Source organism: Diabrotica undecimpunctata, chromosome 9 (genome assembly GCF_040954645.1).
Source record: "Diabrotica undecimpunctata isolate CICGRU chromosome 9, icDiaUnde3, whole genome shotgun sequence".
In the NCBI taxonomy this organism is placed as follows: Eukaryota; Metazoa; Arthropoda; class Insecta; order Coleoptera; family Chrysomelidae; genus Diabrotica; species Diabrotica undecimpunctata.
Genome location: NC_092811.1, coordinates 39,114,005 through 39,141,826, shown reverse-complemented (window position 1 = coordinate 39,141,826; position 27,822 = coordinate 39,114,005). Strand labels below are relative to the sequence as shown.

Sequence of the window (27,822 nt, the reverse complement as noted above, 5' to 3'; positions counted from 1 at the left end):
ACTAGGTTGAACAGCACGGTTGAAAGTGCGTCTCCCTGTCTCACTCCCTCGTTGATGTCAAACATGGAAGACAGTTCTCCACCTACTCTAACTGCGACTTTTGAACCCTGCAACTCATTTTTATGAGGCTGATATATTTTTTTGGTATACCTAGATTCCGGAGGTCTTCCAGCATTTTGTCCCTTTTCACACTATCAAAAGCTTGTTTAAAGTTTATATACATATACTATTCATAAGCTTTCTCTTGTATTGTTCTAAGTATAAATATGTTGTCTGTAGTGGTTCTATTTGGTCTAAATCCATTTTGATAATCACCAATTATATTTTCAGAGTATTCTGACAATCCAGTGTAGATAATGCCAGAAAGGATTTTGTATATTACATTTAGCAATGTAATTGGCACCAATTAAATAGATAAGCACACAAAAAAAGCCGAATATGATATCATTCGGAAGATATATCACCCTCAAAATCACTCAGAAACATGGTGATTTACCTACAAGAGTAAGTAAACTGTCAAATTGGCTAGTGCAAAGCGCCAATTAATGAACAACTACAGGTTAACATAATTTCTTAATTAAGTTAAAATATTTTTTTTTGGAAACGATTTCCAGATTGGCAATCCTCTGTATAAGTGAAAAGGGGTACAAAACCTTTTAGCACACTGTTGTACTGATAGTTTTTAAATGATTGTCATAGTTCATCAAGATGATTGATTCTGCTAATATTCTTTAAATCTAATACAGGATACGTCAAAACCCAAGTTCATTATTTGCTCAGTATTTTTAAACGCATCACCCTGCATTTTATGTCACAATCATTAACTAAAGTCAATGTAGTTTTGAGTATTCGTTGGACAGTTAACAGGTGAACATCGTTCGATAAATCTGTGCCGGGTCCTTAACTAGTGCTATTATCAAATTAATAGGTATTTAATTTGAAAATAAACCAACCGATCTTCAAAAAAAGGTAGGATCTAATTATTTATTATTATGAGTGAATCGGGGGGTGGTGTTGAGCCACCCCAGAATAATATATCATTAATGGATACGGAAGACAAAAGGTATATTAATTTAAATAACAGATATAAAATAAATGATTCAGGGTATTATAATGTCTTTGTAGAATCTACAGACAAAAACTTGTCCCGTTTATCACCAGTACGTGTCGGTCATTATCTATTTAAAAACCAATATTTTAAACACGATGTACTAGACATTAAAACTGTTGGCAGAAATAAGGTAAAAGTAATTTTTAGAACTTATACTTGCGCAAATTCTCTAATTGAACATGAGATTATTAAGGATAATAAACTTGTAGCGTATATTCCATCATTTTTTACTCAAAAGAAGGGAATTATTAGGGAAGTCGATACGTTTTTGGATGAAAAGTATATTTTAGAAAATATTATTTCAGATAAAAATGTTGTCGAAGTAAAAAGGTTAAAACGGAAAATAATTGATTCGGATAATGAAACAATTCTTGTACCTCGCCAGATGGTCATTTTGACATTTGAAGGAAATAGCATTCCTAAGACTGTTAATTTAGACTTAGTTAGGTTTAATGTTGAACAATATATATATCCGGTTGTTCAGTGTTTTAATTGCTTTCGTTTCGGTCATACTGCTCGGCAATGCAAATCAACATCAAATCGTTGTAAAAAATGTAGTCAAACTCATGATAATAATGAAACATGCACTAACTCTCTATTTTGTTTACATTGCAACTCCACTGAACACAACTCACTCTCTAAACAGTGTCCTGCATTTAAACACCAATACAAAATAAAATCAATAATGGCTTTAGAAAACACTACCTTTAAAGAGGCAGAAACCATAGCTAACAATCCTTCATACGCCAAGGTAACTACAAATAATAGATTCGATATCCTCAATACTATACAAAATTTCCCCGCCTTAACCCCTAACATCCCTGAAGGTACAAATCAAAATCAATCCTATGTACCTACCATTAAAAAAACAAGAAACAAGCGTAAGGCTATCTCTCCTACTGCGATCAAAAAGACACCAACTTTCCCAAGATTTCCCAATGCTACAAACACCTCATCCCAACCTATAATCCCTAATCCCTACAGGGACGAGTTTATGGCGTATAAAGAAAAAATAGAATGTAAAATAATCAATGAAATTCCAGCCTTGATAGAAAATATCATCAAGAAAATTAACCCTAAAATATTTTTACCTAACTTACAAAAAAATACAAAAGAAGAAATTGAAAAAATGTTGAATAACCTAACAGATATTGAAAGCGATGGGGAACAACAGGACATTTAACATACTGCAGTGGAACTGTCAATCTATAAATAAACATAAACCTAGTTTACTTAAATTTCTCGAGCACAATGTTGTTGATGTCATTCTGCTTAATGAAACATGGCTTTCTAAAAATAAAAATTTTGGTTTAACAGGTTACAACGTTATCAGAAGCGATAGACCTGATGGTTACGGTGGTGTAGCCATCCTCATATCAAATAACCTTTGTTTTACTGAAATTAATGTAAAGAAAAACTTTAATAAAGGTATTGAAACGTGTGCAGTTTTTATAGAACAAATTAAATTGGTAATCGTTTGTATTTATAAACCACCCAAAGTAATAGTCAATAATAGAGATTGGGAAAAGCTTTTAACTCAATTTAGTGGTAGGGTTGTCATTGGTGGGGACTTCAATGGACACCACAGTAGGTGGGGTTCCTTGAAGGATTCCGCTCAGGGCAAGTGTATAGTAGACGCGCTAGATAACAGTAATTTAGTTCTGCTAAACGACTGTAGACCGACCAAAGTAACAAGACCTAATGAACTTCCATCAATGGTGGATCTATCCCTTGTTACACCAAATCTAATTGGATACACCACATGGGATCCTGTTCCCGATACTCTGGGTTCAACTCACTTACCTATAGTAATCACTATCGACTTGGACTATCACCCATGTACAATAATTCCTTCATCTAAATGGAAAGAGTCTTCAGCAAACTGGAATATCTTTAAAGGTCATATAGAAAAAACATTATCCGAAAATATAACCGATAATATCACTTCAGCGGAACGTTTTGACTTCCTGTTAAAGACAATTGACGATGCTGCCTCATTTTCTATGAATATCAAAAATTCCTTTCAGTCAAAATCTCGAATTCCAGTCTGGTGGGATTATGAATGCAAAAATATGATCATTTCACGAAAAGTTGCTTACAAAAGATATATTGAAGCATCAAATTTTGAAAACTATATTAAATATAAACAAATTCAAGCCAAAAGTAAACTCCTCTTTACAAACAAACAAAAAAGTTCGTGGATTAACTTTGTAAATACTTTAAACAAAAATACTCCCATCAGTAAAATTTGGAATTTTGTTAATAAACTAGTGAATAAAAATTACCGTACAAGACGATATCCCCTGCCAAATGAACTTATAGAAGAGTTGCTCGACAAATTTGCTCCGCCATATGTTGACCTTCCTATTCAGGACAACAGTAAAACTTGTAAATACAATATTTTCCAGGAAAGTTTTGATATGATAGAATTTGAGGCTGCACTCAAGTCTTCAAAGTCCTCGGCTCCGGGGCGCGATCAAATTACTTATAACATAATATATGAATTACCTCTTATAGCTAAACAAAGTTTACTAACAATTTTCAACGATTGGCTTTTCAATGGAAGATATGTGGATCATATGAAAGAAATAGTTATTTGTTTAATTCTTAAACCTAATAAAGATAAAACACTCTCCTCTTCTTACAGACCGATATCATTAATGTCTTGCATATGCAAAACATTTGAAAGACTTATTAAGACTCGATTAGAATGGCTTATAGAACATTATAGTATCCTTCCAAGTACACAATATGGATTTAGGGCTAGTGTTGGTACACTGGATGCAATATCACATTTAGTTACCGACATTCAAATAACGTTTTCCAGAAACAATTATCTTGCTTGTTTGTTTTTAGACCTAAAAGGGGCATATGATTCTGTTAATTTAACCATTTTACACAAAAAACTATATGATATAGGATTACCTCAAAATATAGCGACTAATATTGTTCATCTTTATAATAATCGTGTTATATATATTAAAGATCATTTAAACCAACTACACGGTCCTAGAATTGCTCATACAGGTCTTCCACAAGGATCAGTTTTAAGTCCGTTATTGTTCAACATATTTTCAGCAAGTATTCATGGCATTTTTGACAACACAATCAATTGCATCCAATACGCTGATGACATATGCATCTATACAGAGCGTAACTCGTATACTGACTGCCTGGAGGCTCTGGAATTCATCATGCAAAACGTTAATAACTGGGTAAAAAATCATGGACTGACCATTTCCCCTGACAAATCAGCCACAATGATATTCACTAGACATAGGATTCGTACGCCTGACAAAATAAAGTTGTCTGGATATGATATACCTATTGTCAAAGAATACAAATATCTTGGCATTCTTCTTGATCCCAAACTCTTATGGTCAAAACATGTGGAATATATAAAAAGTAGGTGTGAAAAAGGTATTAATATTCTTAAATGTGTTACTAATCGAAGATGGGGTGCTGACCCCAAAGTGGCATTGATGTTTTACAGAGCCTACGTGCGATCTATTGTAGACTATGGTTGCATTCTGTATGGTGCCGCCAGTAACACACACTTATTAACTGTAGACCGCATTCAGTTTAAATGTCTAAGAATATGCTTGGGCACCATGAAGTCTACTCCTTGCCCTGTACTACTTGCTGAAAGTAATGAAATACCTCTTCAAAATCGTCGGGAAATTATGGCAATTAAACATATCCTGAAGCTAAGATTAAATAATAATAATCTACTTAGTCAACTGTATGAGTTATCTATTGAAAACCTCTCAAAAAAATACTGGCGCATAAAAAATTCTCCTCCACTTGCTGATGCTTTCTTAGAAACTAATGAGTATCCTAATATCTATGGCAAAGAAAAAAGATTACCAATATATAAAGCTAATTTTCAGGTAACATTAAATAAACCAAAAGTCATTATACCAAAGTACACAGAATTCCCACAAATAAACTTTGTCTTACTTAGATCCATATTGAGTGACTATAATGATCACGTAATAATGTATACCGATGGTTCCAAAAAAGAGGATGGTGCCACAGGTTGCGCAGTTTACATTCCACATAAAAGCGAATCTTTGAAAATTAAACTTCCATCACATTGTTCAATATATACTGCTGAAGCGGTAGCTATCGAAAAAGCATTAGATTGGCTAGATTCACACAATTTAAATAAAGCAGTAATATTATCAGATTCATTATCGGTCATTAAAGGATTAAACTCAGATATGACTCAACATAAAAGAAATAATATTCTTTGTGCTATTAAAAATAAAATATATAGTAAAGATATTACAGTTATTTGGGTTAAAAGTCATATAGGTATCGAGGGAAATGAACTGGTTGACCAGCTTGCTAAAGATGCGACCCATGTTGGACTCTATATTCCCATATTTACATTGGAGGACTTACAACAACACTATTATAACAAAATTTTTATAAATTGGAAAGAAAAATGGAAAAACATAGCAACGAATTCAAATAATCAATATTATACTATCCACCCTACCCTACCACAAGATGTTGACTATATTTTCAAATATGCAATGCCAAAGAAGTTGACAGCCACAATTACTCGACTGAAAACTAATCACGGTGCATTCCCAGCTCACTTGGCTAAGTTAAATATTATCCCTTCTGGGGTATGCTCATGCGATAATATATCACAATGTGACATCAACCATATTCTTTTTAAGTGCGATAAACATAGGTATGAAACAGATCAGCTGTATTCAAAACTATCAGAACTTAAAATTCAGACTCCCATAAACATCACCCATTTACTCTCCTTAGATAGTAGAGAAGTATACGAACTAATATGTAACTTTTTATTTAAAGTTGGTTACATTATTTAAAAACTAATATCTTACATTACAATTCTGTGGCTAAAGGACTAGTTTCCAAGCCAACTCACCAAACACACACACACACACACACACAATGTAGTTTTATTTTTCCCAAGTGTTTCCTATGCCTATACTTATTAGTTTTGGCGATATTTTAAATTTTATTGGAAAAAGGGTAAATCTTGTGCGTATTTTAAGAAGATACGTAGCAGGCTCTAATTGCCAGTATTGGAGGAAAAGGTCAATAATAAGAATATGCCAGAATTGGCGGATTGGTAGGAGGTTGGAGACACAGCATCTGTTAAAACTTTCGAGCAACCCCGCATAATACACTTTCAGTTTCAGTTAAGTTAAACGCGACCTTCATTTTACAACCTCGAGAGGGGCTCCAGGTAGTTGCGGACAGAAGGAGGTCGACCCAAAGAGTCTCATCACATCAGCGTTTGGATAAAGACGCTATTTTTAAATTTCTCGTTTATAAAATATTTTACATGTGCTTTTTTTTCTACAATACAGTTTAGTTTAAGTGATTTGTTTTTGTATTATTAGACAACGTGAAATTCAAATAATATTTAACTTGACGGTTCTGTCAATACAGATAGAGGTGTTTCCCTGAACGACATTGTTATGATTGGACCTAATTTACAAGATGATCTTTTCACTATCATCTCACGTTTTCGTAAACATAGTTTTGTACTAATAGCCGACATAGAAAAGATGTATCGACAAATACTGATAAAGGAGGAAGAACGCTCCTTACAAAAGATCATATGGCGATCTGATCATACAAACTCTCTCGAACTTATACTTTAAACACCGTAACTTACGGTACTGCTTCTGCTAGTTTTCTTGCCACCAGCTATTCTCTTTCATCCTTTCGGACAATGGTAGTACCTTCGTTGGCGCAAAAAATGAGCTTAACAAATTTTGTGACACCTCTAGTTCAACTATTAGGGACAATTTAACTACCGAAGGTATCAATTAGCAGTTTATTTCGCCACGATCACCTTACTTTGGAGGAGTTTGGGAGGCGGGAGTAAAATCTGTCAAATTTCACCTAAAGCGTGTCATTGGCAATACAATTCTTTCATATGAAGAATTTTCAACTGTTTTATGTCAAATTGAAACTTGCCTAAATTCACGACCACCCTCACCAATGTCTAACGACCCTTCCGACTTACTTCCTTTTACTCCAGCACACTTTTTAATTGGATCCACATTGACCGCAATACCTGAACGGAATTTCTTAGTTGTCAAGGAAAACAGCCGCCTTAGCAGATTCCAAAATCTTCAAAAAAGGATCTAAGGTTATTGGACTAGGTGGTCCAAAGGAATACATTTCATCCCTCCAGCAGCGAGTTAAGTGGAAAAAACATTTCCACAGTCTTTTCAGAATTGGAAGTCTAGTGACGCTAAAGGAAGATGGAACTGAATCTTTAAGATAGTGCCTGGGTAGAGTGACTCAATCAAAAAGGTGTGCGTCCTACCCACAGATCAGAGACTTAACCTTCAGTGAAACAAACGGTGAAAGAAACTTTTAACTCAACTCTATTACTTGTTGAACCCATGCAGACGTTCAAGGGAGGCGACTTAAATGTTAAAACTTTCGAGCAACCCCGTATAATACACTTTCAGTTAAGTTATATCCGACCTTCATTTTACACCCTTTGAGAGGGGCTCCAGGTAGTTGCGGACAGAAGGAGGTCCACCCAAAAAAGTCTCATCACATCAACGTTTGGATAAGGACGCTATTTTTAAATTTCTCGTTTATAAAATATTTTGTGCTTTTTTTCTACAATACAGTTAAGTTTATAAGTGATAGTACGAATAGGACACGCAAACAGTAGACCTACAATGCGCAGGCGTGTAATGCATGCACACTTAAAACAATCGAAATTTTGAAATGAAAAAAAATGAAACTCACTAATTTAAAATAAAAACTATTTCTTGAGTGGAACTCAAAACGTCAAGTAATAATTATAAAATGTAATTTTAATTATAATCAATTGTGGCTTAATAGCTTACAAATATATTTAAAAAATAATTGGATAAGAAATTTTTTCGGTTTTTTTTATTCCGAGTGAGATCAACGTGTCAAAAAAACGGATGTGTCAATCAGCATAACTTCCACGATTACTCCACATAATTACGAAGAGTCAAATTAGGCCATTCTTAAACTTTGAAGTTGTATCTAGGGTAATTATGTAATAGCTCCTCTCTTATTTGAGAAAACAGGAAACACAGAGATTTATTTTGATACTTTAGTACACCATTTAACTATTTTCCTTGAAACGTTGCCACTCAACATCAGTCAATAATTATGGTACTTACATGACGAGAAGTAAAGTTGACTTTTTCTTCTGGAGCTACAATAATGATCTAGTGTTTCGTGAACCGCCAACAACAATTATTGATGATACGATCAGAATAAATATGGGAAAATAACAATTTCTGTATTTTTTTGTGTGTTGCTTTAACATATTCGTAAACAGAAAAGTAAATATACAGATATAACGATAATTCCTCTATAACGATGAAAATAGTAAACGTTGGTTTTTTCGTCATAAGGACAATGTCCTATACCGATATCGTTTTCTCTTTATAGCGATGACTTTTCAGCGTTCAATAGTCGATGACAAATGTGTTATTGTGTTTAAGGTTCAGACTACCTCATTCACATTGTCCAGCTGTTGTTTTGTTTTGTGCTTAAAGAATGCGGCCACCCATTCTACTCATTCTTATCAGAGGGTTAATTGATTCGATTTTATTGTTCAGGCGGCGTGCCTAACTGTTATCACACAGATGTTGTCATCTATTGACGACTTTTCATTTACAGTTTGAGTTGTGTCTCAGTGTGTTAACAGTCAATATGTTTCCGAAAAAGCGTAAAGTGCTCTCGGTGGAGGAAAAGTTATAGATAACTCGAGCAATAGAGAAAGGTGAAAAGCAATCGAATGTCGTTCGCCGTACAGGACTGTCTCAGTCAACTGTAGCTATGATATGGAAGGACAGGAAAAAGTGGCTTGAAGTGTAGATAGAGGGTGGTAGCAGGAAGAAATTGCGGAAACTTCAGCACGAAGATTGAGATCGCGCCATGCTTCAGTGGTTCCAGCAGCAGCGTATGAATCATATTCCACTTTCTGAGCCTGTGGTCAGGACAAAAGCTGAGTTTTTTGCAACTGAACTCGGAATTGAGAATTTCAATGCATCTGAGGGTTGGCTGAGCAAGTGGAAGCTGCGGCACAAGAACGGCTACGGGCAAATCAGCGGAGAGGCTCGCGATGTTAACAAAAACGTAACGGATGATTGGCTAGAAAACGTGTGGCCTGGACTGAAGGCACGATATGCGTCAGACGACATTTTCAATGCTGATGAGACTAGATTGTTTTTTTAAATGAAACCAAACAGAGCTTTAAAATTTAAATCGGAAAAGTGCGTTGGTAGAAAGCTTTCTAAGGAATGCATTACAGTTTTAGGGGCCGCTAACATGACAGGTTTGGTGAAGCGAAAATTGTTAGTGATAGGGAAGTCGAAAAACTTACGTTGCTTTAAAAACATAAAAAATCTACCGGTGACCAATAAAGCAAACAAGAGTGCGTGGATGATTTCGAAAATTTTTGAAGAAGCGATAAGAAAGTGGGATATCGAGCATATAAAGGGAAAAAACTCTTCTGTAATGACCTTAGAGCCATTACAGAACAAGACTTTTGATGGAATTGGTTGAGAACAATGGCAATCTTTAATTAAACATTCTAGATGCCATCAATAATGACGATGATTAGTAAATCCTAGGACGAGGTGACGAGCAATACAATAAAACATTCCTTCAAACAGGCAGGATGGCTGGAAGATCAAGGATTGACTGATGATGAAGATGATCTGCCATTAGATGTTTGGGTCAGACAGTTTGAACTTACCTTCAGGTACGGACCGGAAGAGCTAACAGATTTTGAAGAAGTTGATTAAAATGTCGCTACAACATCTGGCCTTTCTGACGAGGACATCCTACAAGCAGTTCGTGTAGAAGAAGAAGAAAACATTGACCCGAAAATGAAAGCAGAGCCAGAACCAGCTCCGACCCTTAGCACGCATTGGATGCAACAAAAGTACTACATCGATTCTTCATCCACCAGGAAGACGATATGAGTGCTGTGGAAGATTCTATGCATCTTCAGGACAAGGTCAGGTCAGTTCTGTGGAAAGGGAAAAGGAAAAAGCCCAAGGACATTTTGGTAATGTAGGCTAAATATATTTTACAGTAGCATATTATGTATTTTGATATTGTACAGTACGCATGTTTTAATTGTACAGTCATTTTTTTTATACTGTATTGCTTATATTATTCTTTAATAAATCTATGTGATGTACAATACAGTGCTAATTCATTTTTAATAAATTTTTCAAATTAAAATAGGTTATTTAGTACAGTATTATTAATATTACAGTACCATCTGTTGTCTCTCTCTGTATAACGTTCTTTCCTTATAACGATGAAAATTCCCGGTCCCTTGCATATCCTTATAGAGACAGGACTGTATATATAATTAATAGTTTGGAAGATATATATTCAATTACAATGAAAGGAAAAGGGTATTCAATGAACTAAATTTATTAAGCATAGGCATAAAATTCTTAGGACAAATTAAACTAGGTACATTGAGTTACTTACTTTCTGCGTATAAAAATACCTAACAATGAATTTGTATTTTGTCTTAACCTGTATTAGATTTAAAGGGTATTAACAACATCAATAATTTTGATGAACTTTGATAATCCTTTAAAAACTATGCCTTAACACATTCGCTGCTGACTTTTTTCGAGAGATGTTACCCATGAGCGGCATTAACTTTTTTCTAAAATATCATTGTAATTGATATTAGACTATAATATAATATTAAATTAATTAAATAAAGTGTATATTTATTTATAAAATGTGATTTGAATTTTTGACTCGGATAGGAGTCATGAGCACCTGGATAAGAATTTTTAGAGTATCGCTGAGTGGCTCCGATCGGCACAAGGCAAATTAGAACGTTTTTCTATAAAAATAATTATATAACGGAATTTTAGAAACAATAAGTATATTTATTCTATAAAATACAGAAAGGGTCACATATTAATTTGATTTTGATTCACATAAAATATGAGCAATTTCAAAGCATTTAACACAAAATCAGGGTTGGTCAGAACATTTTTCGCAGTGACATGTTGTCTGCTTTCTAATTTTGTTTTCGGATCATATTTTGCAACGCTTTCTCTTTGTTCGTCACTTATTAACCATAGGAATTTTTTGAATACTATGTCTGGAGGCAGGCATATTTCTTGTTTTTAACACTTTGAAGAACCTGGCATACCCTGCAAAAGAAAACTGTCAGGATTTTAGCAGGGGTTGGTTATCTAAAACACTGCCGACCTTTCTTTATCAAATTCAAAATTATGCCGCTACCTACTCTGTTGATATTTCAAGTTCTAACTGAAATTCACAGAACATGCCCATTTAATAAAGCAGTCTGATGTCCATGTTCACAATACGCGAAACTGTCACTACCTATGAACAAATCGCTGAAGATTAAGTCTTTCAGAAAAAAATTGTCTTAATTATAACTATTACAATATTTTACCAAAAAGTATTAAACGGCTAAGCTGTAATAGTTTCGATAAAGTTATAAAAAAAAATATCTTCTAAAACATTGTTTTTACTGCTCAGAAGAATATATGACTCATTGCAAAACATCAACTGAACTGCTTACTGTACCTTTGCCATAAATGATTTTTCTATTTAATATGTGTTCTTGTTTGTATATATTTAAGTTAAGTTTTATATTCCTTTGTTAATACTATGTATGTTTTTGACTTGCTACAAACAATATTCGTATCTGTTATGTAGTTAAATAAAACTCTACTCTTCTAGTCTACTTTCCGCCATTTTAAATCACGAAACTAACACAGCAAAGAACTGCTAAACATTTTTGACTCTTTAAGTCCTCATTTACATCCTGACAAACATTAACTAACGCAGCGGTTCCCAAAAGGTGGTCCGCGGAACCCTTGGGGTTCCGCGACCGTCTAACAGTTAAATAAAACATTCGTAGAAAAGACTCATAACTACATCTAATTACGACTTTTCGCTTAAACCCCGGTATGGTGCGCTGCAAACATCTTAAACCATTTGGTTGAGTCACCAGCTACCTACCCATGAGAAATGCTGGCGCTGCGTCACGTTAGCGCTCTTGTGTTAAGCGAGTTGCGCATCGCAACGGTATGCGGGGGGCGCAGAGCCACCAGCCCGCGCGCCAGTCGAGCGAGTCAATTATCACGACACAAGACTTGATGTGTTCATGTTATTGGTGTAATGTAAAGAAAAGAGGTTACAGTAACATTAATTTTTCTTGTCTTAATCTGTAATTTTCGATCTTTGAAGGTAAGTTTTTGCTTATTCGTAAATATTTTTAAGCACACTGTTCGAAGGGTTTCTTTAATCTAAGGTTCGAAATCAAATGAATTTTATTTAATTTGATGTTGCTGCTTATTTTTATCAAGTACCGAATGTATACATTTTGTAACTGATCAAGGTTTGGGAACCGATTAAAATAACTATTGTGTGCATCGTGATATTTTATTAAATTAAGGTTTTCCTTTTTGTTTCAGTTTATAATAATGAATAATTGGCTCAAAACGGGACGTCTTGCAAGTAGCAACAGTGTTCAATCACATTTACCAGCAGAGTCTACAGAAGATATTTTAGAAGAATCCGTTGCTGGTTGCTCTCTAAGGAAGTTTTATTTACCTAACCTATTTAATACAGTCTTACCAATGACCACTTTTACTTTTCATTTAATATTTTTGTTGTTTATTATTTATAAAGTTTATTTATTATTGTTTCTGGTTATTTATCAATGTCGTTTGCTGATCATTAACAATTTATTACAGAGTACGGAAGTTAATACGGAAGACCCTGGTGCTGGACAAGACCGACAAAATACACCGACCAACAAAAAGGCTGAATCTAAGGAGAGAACTATTTCAAAAAAGAGAAAATATGATGACTCCTACTTGTCCTTCGGATTTATTTCTATGTGCAATACCTGTGCAAAATTATGTGCAATACCTCTCTTGTACTTGCAAAGCTTAATAAACGGCATCTTGACACCAACCATCCGCAACTGAAAGATAAAAGTGTAAGCTTCTTGAAAGACACAAAGAAGTACATAAAATCGGTATGGTTGCTTTACAGAGATATGTTAAAACAGATAATAAAAACGCAACACAAGCATCATTCCTGTTAAGTTACATAATTGCTCGTGCTGGTAAACCACACACGATTGCAGAGAATTCAATCAAACCATGTATTGCAGATATCGTCAGTTGCGTACTCGGAGAAGATGCAGCAAAAAAAGTTGCAGCAGTTCAGTTTTCCAATAACATCATATCTGATCGAATTCTTAAGATTTTAGACCACATTGAAGATGAATTATTCTGCAGGTTGAAAAACAGTGAGATGTTTGCTTCACAACTTGACGACAGTACAGACCGGGTTATCAATACTGCTTGTTTTCGTGAGATATCCCTTCGAAGGATCAATTGAAGAAGATTTTTTTCTCTGTACACCCTTGGAGACCAACACAACAGGAGAAGAAATTTTTAAAGTCATTGATAATTATATGACTAAACACCATATTGACTGGAACAAATGTATTGATATGTGCAGCGACGGAGCTGCAGGTCTGGTCGGCAAAATAAAAGGAACTGTAACAAAAATAAAGAATATTGCACCCAATTGTAGTAGCACCTACTGCGTTCTGCATCGCCATGCCCTTGTCGCTAAAAAAATGCCATCGGATTTAAAGAAAGTTCTCGAATAAGCCGTACAAATTGTTAACTACGTTAAATCACGTCCACTTCAGCCGAGGCTTTTTAAAAAAGCGTGTGAAGAGGTAGGAAGTCAGCATCAATCACTTTTGCTACACACGGCAGTAAGATGGCTTTTAACAGGAAAAGTTTTATCAAGATTATTTGAATTGCGCAACGAGCATACGATATTCTTTCTGTATCTGTAACACATTTCTGTATCTGTTAGTACGCTTGTTGAACTATTACATTATGAGCAATGGTAGATGATATTGGCTTACTTAGCTGATATATTCGATAAACTCAACTTATTCTGCCAGTCCCTACAAGGAAGAACAGTAACCACATTTACAGTAAAAGACAAAATATCGTCCCTTAAAAACAAAATTTGCTTCTGGATAGAATGTGTGGAACAAAAAAATTACCATGACTCTTTTACATAACTTCCTGGAAGAGAATGAGTTAGGAGTAACCTCAGATGTGGAAAAAACATAATTGAACATTTAATTAACCTCGAAAAATTCTTGAAAGATTATTTCCCGGAGAAGTTACAGGACATCGACTGGGTTCAGAATATTCACAAAACATACCAAGCCATCGATGTTAACTATGGCAGAGTATGAGAGTTTGATCGACATTAAGTGTTCATCCCTTCTAAAACAAAAATTCGAATCAGAAGATTCTAATCTGAATGAGTTTTGGATTGCACTTAAAGATAAATACCCCGCAATCGTTGAGAAAGCTATCATGGTTCTACTTCCTTTTGTGATGACTTACCGGTGCTAGACAGGTTTTTCAACAAGTTCAGCAATAGTCTGAATGCAGCTCCGGATCTTCGTATTCAATTGTCAGACATTAAACCTAATTTTAATAATATTATAAGAAAATGTGTGAAAAAATTTCATTCTTCACATTGAAACAGTTATAGTTACTTACTGAAATGTATTTATCTTTGTATAATAAATATTTTGTATTCCTTATATTATTTTTCATTCATAATTTCTTCCTTTTTTTACAGTCTTAAATGAAAAATATTCAAACTACAAGGTAATTTCTTTATTCACCAAAATAGGGTTCCGCCAAAAAAAAATATCGTCAATTAGGGTTCCGAGACCAAAAAAAATTGGGAACCATTGAACTAACATCGGCGTCGTACTAAGTAAAATATACCGTCTTAAAAATCAACGGGTTACTGTCCCCGATCGGAGTAATGCGCACATAGCAAAAAACCACTTTGACTCCGATCAGAGTCATGCGCAGCAAAAGTGTTAAGCAGATGGTTGCTTTTGTACCCTTCTTCAATTATACAGGGCGTTGGACTTGTTGCGATTTTCAATGAAACTTGTTTATAACTTTTTAAATACCCTGTACAACATAAAACAACTTTGTATTCTTGTAACTAGAAAGTGAAGTGGATTTTAAATTTCAAAAAAAATACAGGATGTTTCATTAAAAATAAATCCATCAATCCAATGGCACTACAGCCCAAATCGGGCCTTGGCCTCCTTCAACAAGCTTCTCCAATCATTTCGATTTGCCGCTATTCTTTTCCATGAACGCATTCCCGGGCAGTTCCTCATCGACTTCGTCTTCCCATCTCTTCCAACAGGTATTTTTCCTTGCATTCTTGCATTTAGTAATTTTCTGGGGAATCTATTCTCATACATGCGGACCACGTGCCCTGCCCACCGTAATCTCTGCAGTTTAGTGTATTGTGCTAGAGTTGGTTCGCTATATTGCTCGTAGGTATATTTCTCTATTATATCTAATTCGCCAGTTGTTTTTTTCATTTATTGGGCCCAGTATCCTACGTAATATTTTTCTTTCAAACACATATAATGCATTGGCAGATTTCTGGGTCACCACCCATGTTTCACAACCATCACTTACTATGGACCTGATTATTGTTTTATATACCCGGAGTTTTGTTTTCCGGTGTAAGTCTAGCGATTTGAATATGTGGCCCTGTAGACCCTGTACATTTCTAACCAATTTTAAAATGTGAAGCTTATAGCTACCTCCTATTTTTGTAAATAACGTTTTTTGGTCACAGATAATTAACAGAACAATTAACAGACATTGTCACAAAAGTTAATCACCCTGTAAGTTATCTCTTCACAAAATTTCTAAACTTTATATTTTACTTTCATGTTTGTACTAGTACTGACGAGAAAAATGTTCACAATGAAATGAAATAATTATATTTGATTGTAATGTAACATTCGTAAATAATAAAATTATATTTGTATTAATATTTTTGTCAAAAAAAGCTGTTTTGCGAATATGTAAGTTCTCGTTAATTTAGGAACACCAAAGTACTAAATACACATATTACATAAAACTCCAGAGTTACGCATAATAGCCTACATTTAAATTTCTTTTAAATTTAATATTGCAGTTCAATGATACATGCTTAAAGAAATTAATAAGGTTCTCAATATTAACATTTTTCTACTTATAAAGTACAAATAATATAAAACATGTTTTTCTAGTATTTTTATATATTTAATGTTAAAGTTTCATATGCAATAGTATTATCCCCACGGTATGTTCTTATATGACCTTTTAAAGGGCATAGCTATAAACATAATGTAAAGGGCTACAGTATGTATTCTCATACATAAACACATAATACAAATAGACTGACTGCTGTCATACAGTCGCGTTCCCCCAGTGCGACAGAGAAAACTGTCGCATAGCAGTCCCTCTTTCTAATAGGCCTGGTTTATCGACCACATGACTTTCTAATTGGTCATTAATACGTTCGCGGACAAGACGGCATATCCCGTCACGCACACAGGGACAAGACGCGATATGCCGTCCAAACAAACAGCTCGGTATAATACTCAATGCGACATTTTTCGTCGTGCGTATATTGGTTTCCCCGTACGAACACGATTGATGACCCAGCACACATAAAAATATTTCGTAAAATGTCCCTGCATACTCTTGTGTTTTGGTGAATGAACGTGAGTAAATGATCCTACATGTTTATGCTGTAAAAGTTCTACACACTGTTTAAATTAGTGCAAAGCAGTTTTATGTGTTTGGAAAGTGTCAATAAGTCCTTAATTTTATATATTTGGATTTTATAATGCAAAAACTGAACAAAAAAGTAAAAAAATACTTAGAGTGCCGTGGTTCCTCCAGAAAATTTGTCCTTAGACGAGTCACTAATGCTATTTCGCGGTCGGTTGAGCTTTCGGCAGTATATTAAAAGTAAAAGCGCCAAGTACGGAAGTTCTACTCTGTTTGTACCAGCGATGGTTACGTAATAAATTTGAAAATATATTACGGAAAAAACAACCGAAGCCACTGGTGTACCAAAACTTGAGCAACTAGTTATCTCTGTGAACCTAGTGAAACCTGAGAAAGTAGCTAATTACAACAAGTTAATGTCTGCCATTGACCGTAGTGACCAGATGATTAGTTATTATTCATCTTCGAGAAAAAGTATTAGATGGTATAAAAAAGTAATGTTCCATCTACTAGACATTTCTCTTTGGAATGCATTTTACATAAAAAGAACATTAGACACACAGTTATCGTTCCTTCAGTTTCGCGAAGAAATTGTAAAAGAATATTTAGGAATTGATAAAGATGAGCAAGATGGAAGAAACATGGTGAAGACGGGACCATTACATAGTGGTAAAAGGCCACGACCGGATCAACAAATAACAAATATGAACACTGATTCTGGCATGCACTTTCTAGATAAGATCTATACGAAAGGAGACCAAGTACCTTATAAAATTGTTGTTTTTAATCAATTCGTCCCCTCCCCTCCCATTTTTCGTGTGACGGGAAACCCCGTCTTGTATCCAGCTCACGAAAATATACTTTGCTAGGGACGGTATTTGCCGCTTCCCATTTTTTTGTCAAGAATAATTTTTTCATAATAAATCGTGCTACCTATTTTTAATTTTATTTTCGATAAAATGACGTACATACAAAAAAATTACTTTCGTATTAAAATACACAAACGGCACAAATGCTTGGAGCAATTTTCACATGCAAAAGTGATCTCAAAAAGTTATCTCGAGTGTGTATTCCCATATGTTCTTTTAAATAGGAACTTTGCGAAATTTTTTGGAAATTTCAGTGTATTTCAGAAATATATCCAGCGTGTATTTTCATATGTTTTTTTAAATTGGATTTTTGTGAAAACATTTTGGAGCAAATTTCACATCTAAAAGGTTTGTCGCAAGTGTGTGTTCTCACATGTTCTTTTAAATAGGAACTTCTTGAAAACTTTTTGGCACACATTTCACACTCAAAAGGTTTATCGCCAGTGTGTATTTTCATATGTTCTCTTAAATGGAAACTTCGTGAAAACTTTTTGGCACAAATTTCACATGCAAAAGGTTTATTTCCAGTGTGTTCTCCCATGTGATCCTTCAAGCTGAATATCCGAGAAAATCTTTTGGAACAAATTTCACATGCAAAAGGTTTATCGCCAGTGTGTATTCTCATATGTTCTTTTAAATGGGAATTTTGTAAAAACCTTTTGGCACAAATTTCACATGCAAAAGGTGTATCGCCAGTGTGTATACTCATATGTTTTTTTAAACTGAAATTTCGTGAAAACTTTTTGGCACAAATTTCACATGTAAACGGTTTATCTCCAGTGTGTTCTCCTATATGTTCCTTTAAACTGAATATTCGTGAAAATCTTTTGGAGCAAAGTTCACATGCAAAAGGTTTATCGCCAGTGTGTATTCTCATATGTTGTTTTAAATGGATATTTTGTGAAAACTTTTTGGCACAAATCGAACATACAAAAGATTTATCTCCAGTGTGTATTTTCATATGTTGTTCTAAATTTGACTTTCGTGAAAACCTTTTGGGGCACATTTTACACGCAAAAGGCTTATCTACAGTGTGTATTCGCATATGTTCTTTCAAATTGGATCTTCGTGAAAATAGTTTGGAGCAAATTTCACATGGAAAGGTATTTTCTCCAGTAGGTATTGTTAAAACACTCTTTTTATTCAACGCTGTAGAACAAATCCCACACATTAAAAGTTTTTTTCCTGTAGCAAGAGTTTGTACACTTGATTTTAAGTCAGAACTTTCTGAAAAGTTTTTGGTGCATATAACACACGTGAAAATTTGTTCGTCAGCACGAACACTCATATCTGTATTTAAATTATTCTTTGCTGAAAATTGTTTGAAGCAAATTTCAGTGGTAAAATAGTTTTCTTCAGAGTTCAAATTCGTCGAGGTAGTTACACATTTGTCCAAGTCGATATTAATTCTATCATGGTCTTTGAATAATTTGCTTGAATCAGTTTGTATATCATCATGGGGAAAACCTAAAATCGTTATATCCTATTAAACCACTATCATGTACCGACTTAAAAAAAAATGTTATAATGTTGTATATCTTCGTAATGTAAGCAACTCTTGCAATGACCACTTTCAATAAATGTTTAATAAATGTTTCGGGAGGTCTTTTTGAACACCTCATCGAAATATGATTATCTAAAATTATTGTGGTTTTTTATTTTTCTCTATTTTTTTTTGAAATTTCCGTTAGTTCAATTTTTTAATAAATTCTATTTGAAGTAGTTTTTTTATTTTCTCTATCGTTATCTGATTACTAAACTAATATTCAATAATGGTAAACTGTCAGTTTTTGACAAATCAATCATGGCCAACTCACAATAATTATTGGTAAACGTCTAAATACCTACCCAATTAATACTTTGATAGAAAAATAAAAATATTTAAAAAACTAATAACTTTAGGCATAGGGAACACTTCATAAAAATTGAAATATGGTAGTATAGTCCATTTCCATCATATTGATAGCACATTATATATGCAAATCCCTAAACTGTTGATACGGGTGACTCAATGAAAAATAGATATTTGTCAACAAGTTTTACAGAAGTATATAAGAAAACAATTTTAAATTGAGTATGACCACCAGGTATAAAGGTTGAAGCAGAATAGAATACAATAGTTTTGAGGGTTACTAATCCCTAAATAAAGTTGATAGTGTCGGAGTGATGGAGATTAACAGGTACAAATGAATTTACAAGAAATGTAAGATGTTTATTTTATTGGTTATATATAAAATAATTTGTGGCTGTAACAGGGGCCGATTTGTAAAAAAATGAATATTATTTGAACCAAATTCCATTTCAGATTCACTGCTTTCTTCAGAATCTAAGAAATCTTTAACTCCAATGTTAATTATTACCGGTTCCAGCATTGCATCAGTCATATTATCCAAATTCCACATTTTATTTTCTTCCTTATGAGCATGACTAACAGCATTTTTCCAATTTTCTTGAGTTACTTTTGATAAGGAATGTTCTAATAATTGTTGTAAGTCTTCTAATTTAAAAGTTTTGTTGTTGCGTCCGACTTCACTCTTTACTTGAGACCATATATTTTCTATCGGATTCAGATCACAGTGGTATGGGGGTAAACGTAAAATAATTACATCACGGTTTAATGCCATTTCATCAATTATATATTTTTTATAAGCTGCTTTATGTTGCCTTACAATAGGTAATAATTCCTTTTTTGTCGAATTCTCCTTGTACTCAATTGCGTGTTTATCCAACCATTCGATTATCTCTCCTTTTTTCCATGCCGTTGTTGGCAATTTTTCTGCTAGTCTTGAATGGTAACTAGCATTATCCATAACTATGACAGAATTTTTTGGAATTAAATCCAACATTTGCTCAAAATATTCTTCAAACACGTCAGCAGTCATTTCCTCGTGGTAATCTTTGGTTGATTTTGAGGCAAAACTTAATAATCCACCATTGACAAAACCGTATTCGTTTCCAATATGGGTTATTATGAGTCTGCGTCCTTTTCCAACGGGAATATTGTTTATTCCAGTAGATACACCTTCGATGAATGCCTGATGGGAACTTTTCACATTTGTATCAACCCATAGATATGGTACAGTATGACCTTCATTTAGCCAAGTCTCGTCCAAATAAAAAATTGTTTTCCGTTCTTCTCGGTACTTTTTAATAGTTCTTAGATAATCTCGTCTCCAACATACAATATAATCTTTTTCAATTAAAACGGATTTTCTTCTATTCTTTTGCCAACGAAATTCCATCTCTCTCAATAGTCCCCATAATTTCTTGTTGCTTATAATTGGTAACTCTTCGTTTTCTCTAATTAATGCTTGGATTTTGTCCAATGTTGGAAATTCTTTGTTAAAAAAAAATGAGTGGACGCTGCGTCTTATCATGTTTTTTATGTATTTCTTCAATTTCCAAGGGTTTACTCCCTCCACTCTTCTTGGGAGATGAAACAGTTCCTCCTTTTCTTTCTTTTAGGAATCTATAAATTGTTGCTTCTCCAACCCCTGTCATATTTGAACACATGTTAAAGATTTCACGAACATTACTTAAAGGGCGTTGATGTACAAGTGCATCGTGTACATTTAATATTATATTTTTCTCTCTTAGACTGAAGGCACCTTTAAAACTACACTTAACCGGGATAAAACCTGTTGCCGTCATTTTTAAATGCAAATAACAAAATATCGACACCAAAACGTAGGTAGGTAAGACATGAACAATGTACATCTACAAACTAAATGGAAGATGCAAACAATTTCTAATTTATATTATTGGCATAAGCTGTAATGTGGCATAAAAACTACTTAAACTATCATTAGTGAAGCCTTATCAGTAATTCCAGGTAATCGTTCAAAGAAGGTATTCTTTTTGTGTCAGGCGATAACTTGTATAGAAAACAATAATCATCTTTAAATTACTGTTTACATTAATTTATTTCATGAAACATTGAATTTTCTCGTTAATCACCCGTGTATAATTAACAATAATCGTGTGGCATATATACCGACGTTTTTTACGCACAAAAAAGGTATAGTGAGATTAGAGGACACTTATTTTACAGAAGATTTTTTAAAAGATAATGAATTGTTGACGGCATCTTAAAATATTAATTTTTTTTATTTATTTCAAAACAAGTATAGGGTGACGCCTATGGTTTTTTGACCTGTTGAGGATTTGCATACATAATGTGCTATCAATATGATGGAAAAGGACTAGAGTTCTTTTCGACAGTAATATAAAATATAGGGTGATCAATTTAAAATGACCAAGAAAATAATGTATTTGCATTTTTATTAATATGGCATTAACAAGCCATTTAAACTTCCCTTCATTGCTCCTATTCTTCTTTTTAATTATACAGAGAGTTAAACTTAATACGATTTTCATGTAATATTGGTTATAACCTTTTAAATACCTAGTATAACAGGTTACAACTTTGTATCCTTGTTATTGTTCTGAAGCTATTTTCTTGTTGCATTTTAAAGTAATTACTATTTAAATGGGAATAAGCCACAATTAAAGGTTAAAGTACGTTTATTGACATAGCACAATTTACTAATGTTTGTATTTTGAGAACGATTTCCGAAGTGGAAATTGAAACGTCAATAAACGTACTTTAACCTTTAATTGTGGCTTATTCCCATTTAAATAGTAATTACTTTGTATCCTTGATACATATCTTTGATGGGGTAAAATATTATGGAAGATCTTGCATGCATGTAACTAATTTTAAAATGTGAAGCTTAGAGTTCTCATATTTTGTAAATAACTTTTTTTGGTATCTCCTATAATAACAGTTACAACGGAATTGTCACAAAAGTTGATTACCCTGTAAACAAGGGAGTGCGAAAAAACAACGTATGGTGAAGACGATACAACTTTAAATTGTACAAAGCATATAAAGAACCAGACGTCACCGCGTTTACAAAAATTTGGAAAATTGTGTTGAAGATAGGTCACGTAGAACGAATACAGCAAGACGTAGCCCCTAAGAAAATCATAAGGCAGGCACTTACGGGAAGAAGACAAAAAGGACGAAGCAGGCCTTAGATATATGGAGCAGGTAGAACAAGACCTAGAAACCTTACAAACCACCAACTGGAAGCGTAACGACCATAATTGATCGGAATGACAAAAGATCTTAGAACAAGAAAAAACCCGAAAAGGGTGTCGTGCTATTGATGTTAAGGATTTCATTTTTGGTGTGCTGTTCTAATTTCTTTAATTATTCTATTGAAAATTGCATGTGCATAAGTACATATTTTTATATATTCATTTGAATAAGCCCGTTCATTTTAAATAATTTTTAAGAACAAAATATTTAGTTAAACTATGTTTTTTTACGTTTGCAGAAAGAAATGATATCAAGCATCCATTTCTTAAGCAATCAAAACTATTGGGTAGGCACTGGACTAGGAACTTATGAAACGAACCCGTCATTTATTGCGTACACCAGGAAAATGGGATTCAACAAACAGCAATTGTGCCAATATTTTAAAAATTTAAAACTTGTTATGGAAAACATAAAATTTACACCAATCAAATTTACAACACAAACGGGAGATGCCCACATATGTTGGCCTTCACAGGTAAAAGATAAGTTCTAACTAATGTAGCTGCAAAGCAAGGAAAGATTGTGACAATCGTATGTTCTATGAGTGCAATGGGACGTTATATTCGACCATTTTTTATTTTTGTACACATATTTTGTTTTTGTACGTAAATCCTTTTTTGATAAAGGAAGATTTAACTGATTCTGTTTTGGTTGTAATCCATTCTAGATACATGAATTCAGAAAAATGTCGTATATTTTTGCAACACTTTTTGACAGCCCAGTCGTATTAATTTTGGACAACCACTCTGGAAGCCATCACGTACGCTTAAAATAATAACTTTCACTTACTCGATCTCCCATCACATAAAAGTCTTCAAACTTAACTTTATATTTAAAGCGTATTATAATGATTTCTGTGACAACTGGAGCACATCGAATCCTGGACAAGTGGTCACAAAATACCAAGTGTTTAGTTTATTCAAGAAGGCTTACCAGAAAACTGCTACTTTTGAAAAACCGTTATCGAGTTTTACAAGACCGACATATTGCCATGACATGAACATATCTTTACCGACAAAGATTTATTACCTTAAAAAGAAAAAGACAGTTAAGATTTGATTTCACTTACACGGCGCTTGAGCATCCGCTTATACGTATTTCGGCCCAATAGGCCTCATCAGAACGGCTTTCGCAAACGCTCTGAACGTAGGGATGGTGACCTGATCCCGTACCAGTTACTTTGGAACAGGTATTTTATTTATACTTGTGGAACTGATCCCTAAACACCAATATAAACGAGTACGCGTACGCGTACATTGTACTCGCTCTGGCTGGACTTGGACTTTGGACGGGATCGGTATCAATATCAATACTTATACCTATTCGATATCTATTTAACCGACTCAGCTGTACGGGTGGACGATAAAACAGTACTCGGACTCGGACGCGTACCTACAGTTACGAATGTACTCATACTCATACTTGGATGTTGGAAGTGATGCAGGACTTGGATTTGATCGATGTGGATAATAGATTTATGTATATAATGTACTCGGTACCTCGCTATATATTTTTAAGAGAACTCGCGGTAGGTGAAATATGTACTTGGTTTTTTTTTTGTTACTGAACGTGGTAAAATAACTTATTAATCATTTTTGTAGGTGTATGCATCCGGATGAAGTTTAAATTTATCTTAGCTGAATGTAATATGATATGACGGCATTTACCAAATAAATATTCTAAATTGAATTGTATAAAGATCGTTTTATGGCAAATTTGAACAAAAAGACTAATGTATATATATATTTTAATTCAACACGAATAATTTTCTAGTTATTTCCACAAAATCATGGGAATGCTACAAACAAGTTGACGTTGCCAAATTCATTCATCCATATCTATAAAACCACCGTTGTCAAAAATTATCATTAAATATATAAAATTTTATTTGCAAATATTTATTTTTACGTGTTCATGTAGTACTTCTAAAATTTATTATAATCATATTATGCGTTTTCACTTGTTGTTATTCATATTAATCAGGAAATTGCATAAGCTTGTTGATCAGTGGACTATTCGACAAATATACATAAAAAATAAATAACAATTTAATTGTTTCATTGCATTTGTCCTTATTTTTCTCGTGCATACTTACAATTGTGCACTCGTTCATACGCTTACAAAGCTTTAGAGAAATACCAACAGATGGCAATTGGCGTGAAGTCGCCATTTTTTATAAATTTTTTATGCAATCCCTCAATAACAGTAATTTAAGTATTTGTAGTCAAACAGTCATTTTAATAACTATAAAGAAATCTAATAAAATACAAATAATGATATGGTTATGCGTAGATGTCTATTAAACGAATGATAACAAACTGATTTCCAAACCAGTATTTTTTAACAGGTATTTGGAACAGGTATTTTTGTTTACGCGTATCAGTTTGACCTGATCCACAAAAATACTTGGATCAACCACCTCTATCTGAACGTGAAATAAATCTTTTCTGTCTTAGGAAGCAACTCTAACATGGCTTCGTATAGACGCAATGTAGCGACATCTGATAATAAAATCGTAGACTAATTTTCGAAACCAAATTTAAGAATTCCGCTTTAATCTGTGCCTTCTAAGAATTGCAAGGCAAAACAGACGTTGATAAAGATGTTAAGAGAGACATGGGGAATCTAAAAATTGCATTCCACAACATATCTCCTCAACTAAGCAAAATTCATAGTGAATTGGTTTCTAGTACTCGTACAGAGTATATCGAAATAAAAAGGAAAAGACAGTTAAGATTTGATTTCACGTACAGGGCGCTTGCGCATCCGCTTATACGTATTTCGGCCCAATAGGCCTCATCAGAACGGCCTTCGCAAACGCTCTGAACGTGAAATAAATCTTTTCTGTCTTAGGACATTATTACCTTCTTATTTAGGCCGAAACGATAAAGATCTGCAGTTAATAGTAGCGTGTGAAGATGACATGCTTCAAGAAAATATCGAACTTGAAGCGAAAGAACCATTGGAAAATGAACCATTGACCAAGGACAGTATTGAAATCTATACTTTTGACCTCAACTCCACATAAAGAGCAGATGGAAATCTTAGAGCTGTGTAAGAAATATAAAATTGGAGAGAAAAACTAAAGGAGAACATCAATAAAAATAAAACAACAAGAAGAAAAGTATTTGAAGAAACACCAAATAAACTACAGAAAAAGGAATATGAATACTCTTTTTAGTCCAGTTACTGTGGCATTTTCTCTTTAAATTTTTTATAACTGCACCGATTTATCTGAAATTTTTACAGTGGGTAGTAAATTACTCAAAAAACATAAGTTATATGGTGCTGATGTGTGCTTCTACCCCTGGGGTGGTTGGCACCCCATCTAGGGGATTGAACTTTTTACACTCAAAATAACCCCGGGAATTGATAGAGAATTAAATTTTAAACAAAAAATGTCATATAAATTTTTTTCGCTAAATTAATACTTTTTGAGTTATACGCACTTGAAAAAGTAAACTTTTCGCAAAAATAAAACATGTTTTCCAATGATTTAGTACGAATAACTCAAAAACAAAGCGTTTTATTGAAAAATCTATAATAAACAAAAATAAAGCTTATAAAAAAAACAAAGAGATTGTTTTTTTATTAAGTTTTATAAGTACAATACTAAGCGATTTATAATTGTTTGAAGATGACTTTTTATTTTTGGGATACTATACTCGATGCATTTAACATCAAATATCGGAAAATGGACATCTTTTTTGCTAAGAGCTAGAAAAAACCTTTAACATGAGCTATGTTAAAAGCCATTTTGATTAAAACAAAGCGAAATACGAAGGAAAGAATTTGAATTACTCTAGCGTTTAAAAAAAAAACGAGCAGTATAAGTAACACTATTTCGATCAGAATTGAAATTAAACTTATATTTTCTACAATTCATTTTTTTTATTGTTATTTAGAAGTTTTAAAAGTTTAGCCTGTTTAAAATGCGTATTTTTTGAAAAAATCATGTTTAAATTAAAAAATCTTTTTTTTCAATTATCTAAAAATTCACATTTTTTCAAAATAAATCTAAAACTATAAGAGATACGTGAAAAATGGTTTTATACCAAAATGTAGTTTTTTTTCTTAACAAAAATTTTAATTTCTTTTATTTTTGTTGTAGCTCGCAAAATAATAGAGATATAGCCAATTGAAGTTTGAGATACAGCGGCTGACACACCTGTAATCAGCACTTTGGCCCTTTACTATTTAAAAAGAAAGAATTTTAACCTATTTTAATCTACTTAGTCTTGTAGCTTTTGAAATTACCTTCAAAATATTTTTTTAATGGACACTGTAGCTTAAAAATTAACGGAGTTATTCTAAAAAAATTTTGGAGCATGTTATTTATATTTTGGAGCATCAACTTATTTTCTGTATATATAAATGCTTTATTCAAGTATATTCGAAAATATGTATATAATACATATATATATATATATATATATATATATATATATATATTTATATATGTTATGTATATAATATAGGCACCTCTAAACTGAACATCTACTTCAGAGAACTAACGAACACAGAGCAGCGACACTCCTTTGAAGTTGCGTGGATAAGCCGCCAATGAGTGCCAATGACAGGAGTACTTCAGATCTCGAAGACACTTTAGAAGCTGGGAGATACTGTACAATTTTGCTGTATGGCCTTGCCAAAGACACCCACATGAACAAAATGAATAAGGTCGAAGATTATTCATCATTACTTGAACAAATGCGATACGAATCCTTTATTAAAGCCACAACTAAAAATAGTCCAGTTAAATTATCATCTCTTGTACCAACTGTAAGTGCCCTGGATGAGCATATCAAAAGAGTTTATTTACAAACTCAGATATGGCTTGAAAACAAAGAGATTGATATAACGGATTGGGGATGGTTCAAGAGTGATGATATTTTACAACCAATAATAATGAAAAGTTCACCTGCACCAGAAGAACTATTGAAAATGATTTTTTGCAATTGCAAAAAGGGTTGCGGCTCAGCGTGTGGCTGTCGTAGACTAGGTCTATTTTGCAATGCTACGTGTGGAACATGCTCTGGCGACAATTGTCAAAACTGTCCTGCAATAGAC

At 33.5% G+C, this 27,822-nt stretch overlaps 1 protein-coding gene across 2 annotated transcripts in view; it reads right to left on the bottom strand.

The window, feature by feature from the left end:
• LOC140449890 (uncharacterized) overlaps window positions 1-27,822 on the bottom strand; it is a 78,965-nt gene that overhangs the window by 45,830 nt on the left and 5,313 nt on the right. The window contains exon 2 of one of the 2 annotated variants that reach the window (XM_072543302.1): window positions 16,087-19,115. The exons of the other annotated variant lie outside the window; for it this stretch is intronic. Coding sequence (XP_072399403.1) covers window positions 17,899-19,115 — 1,217 coding nt within the window. The 3' untranslated portion in view covers window positions 16,087-17,898. Of the gene's footprint in view, window positions 1-16,086; window positions 19,116-27,822 lie in introns of those variants that run through there. 2 annotated transcript variants of the gene reach the window in all.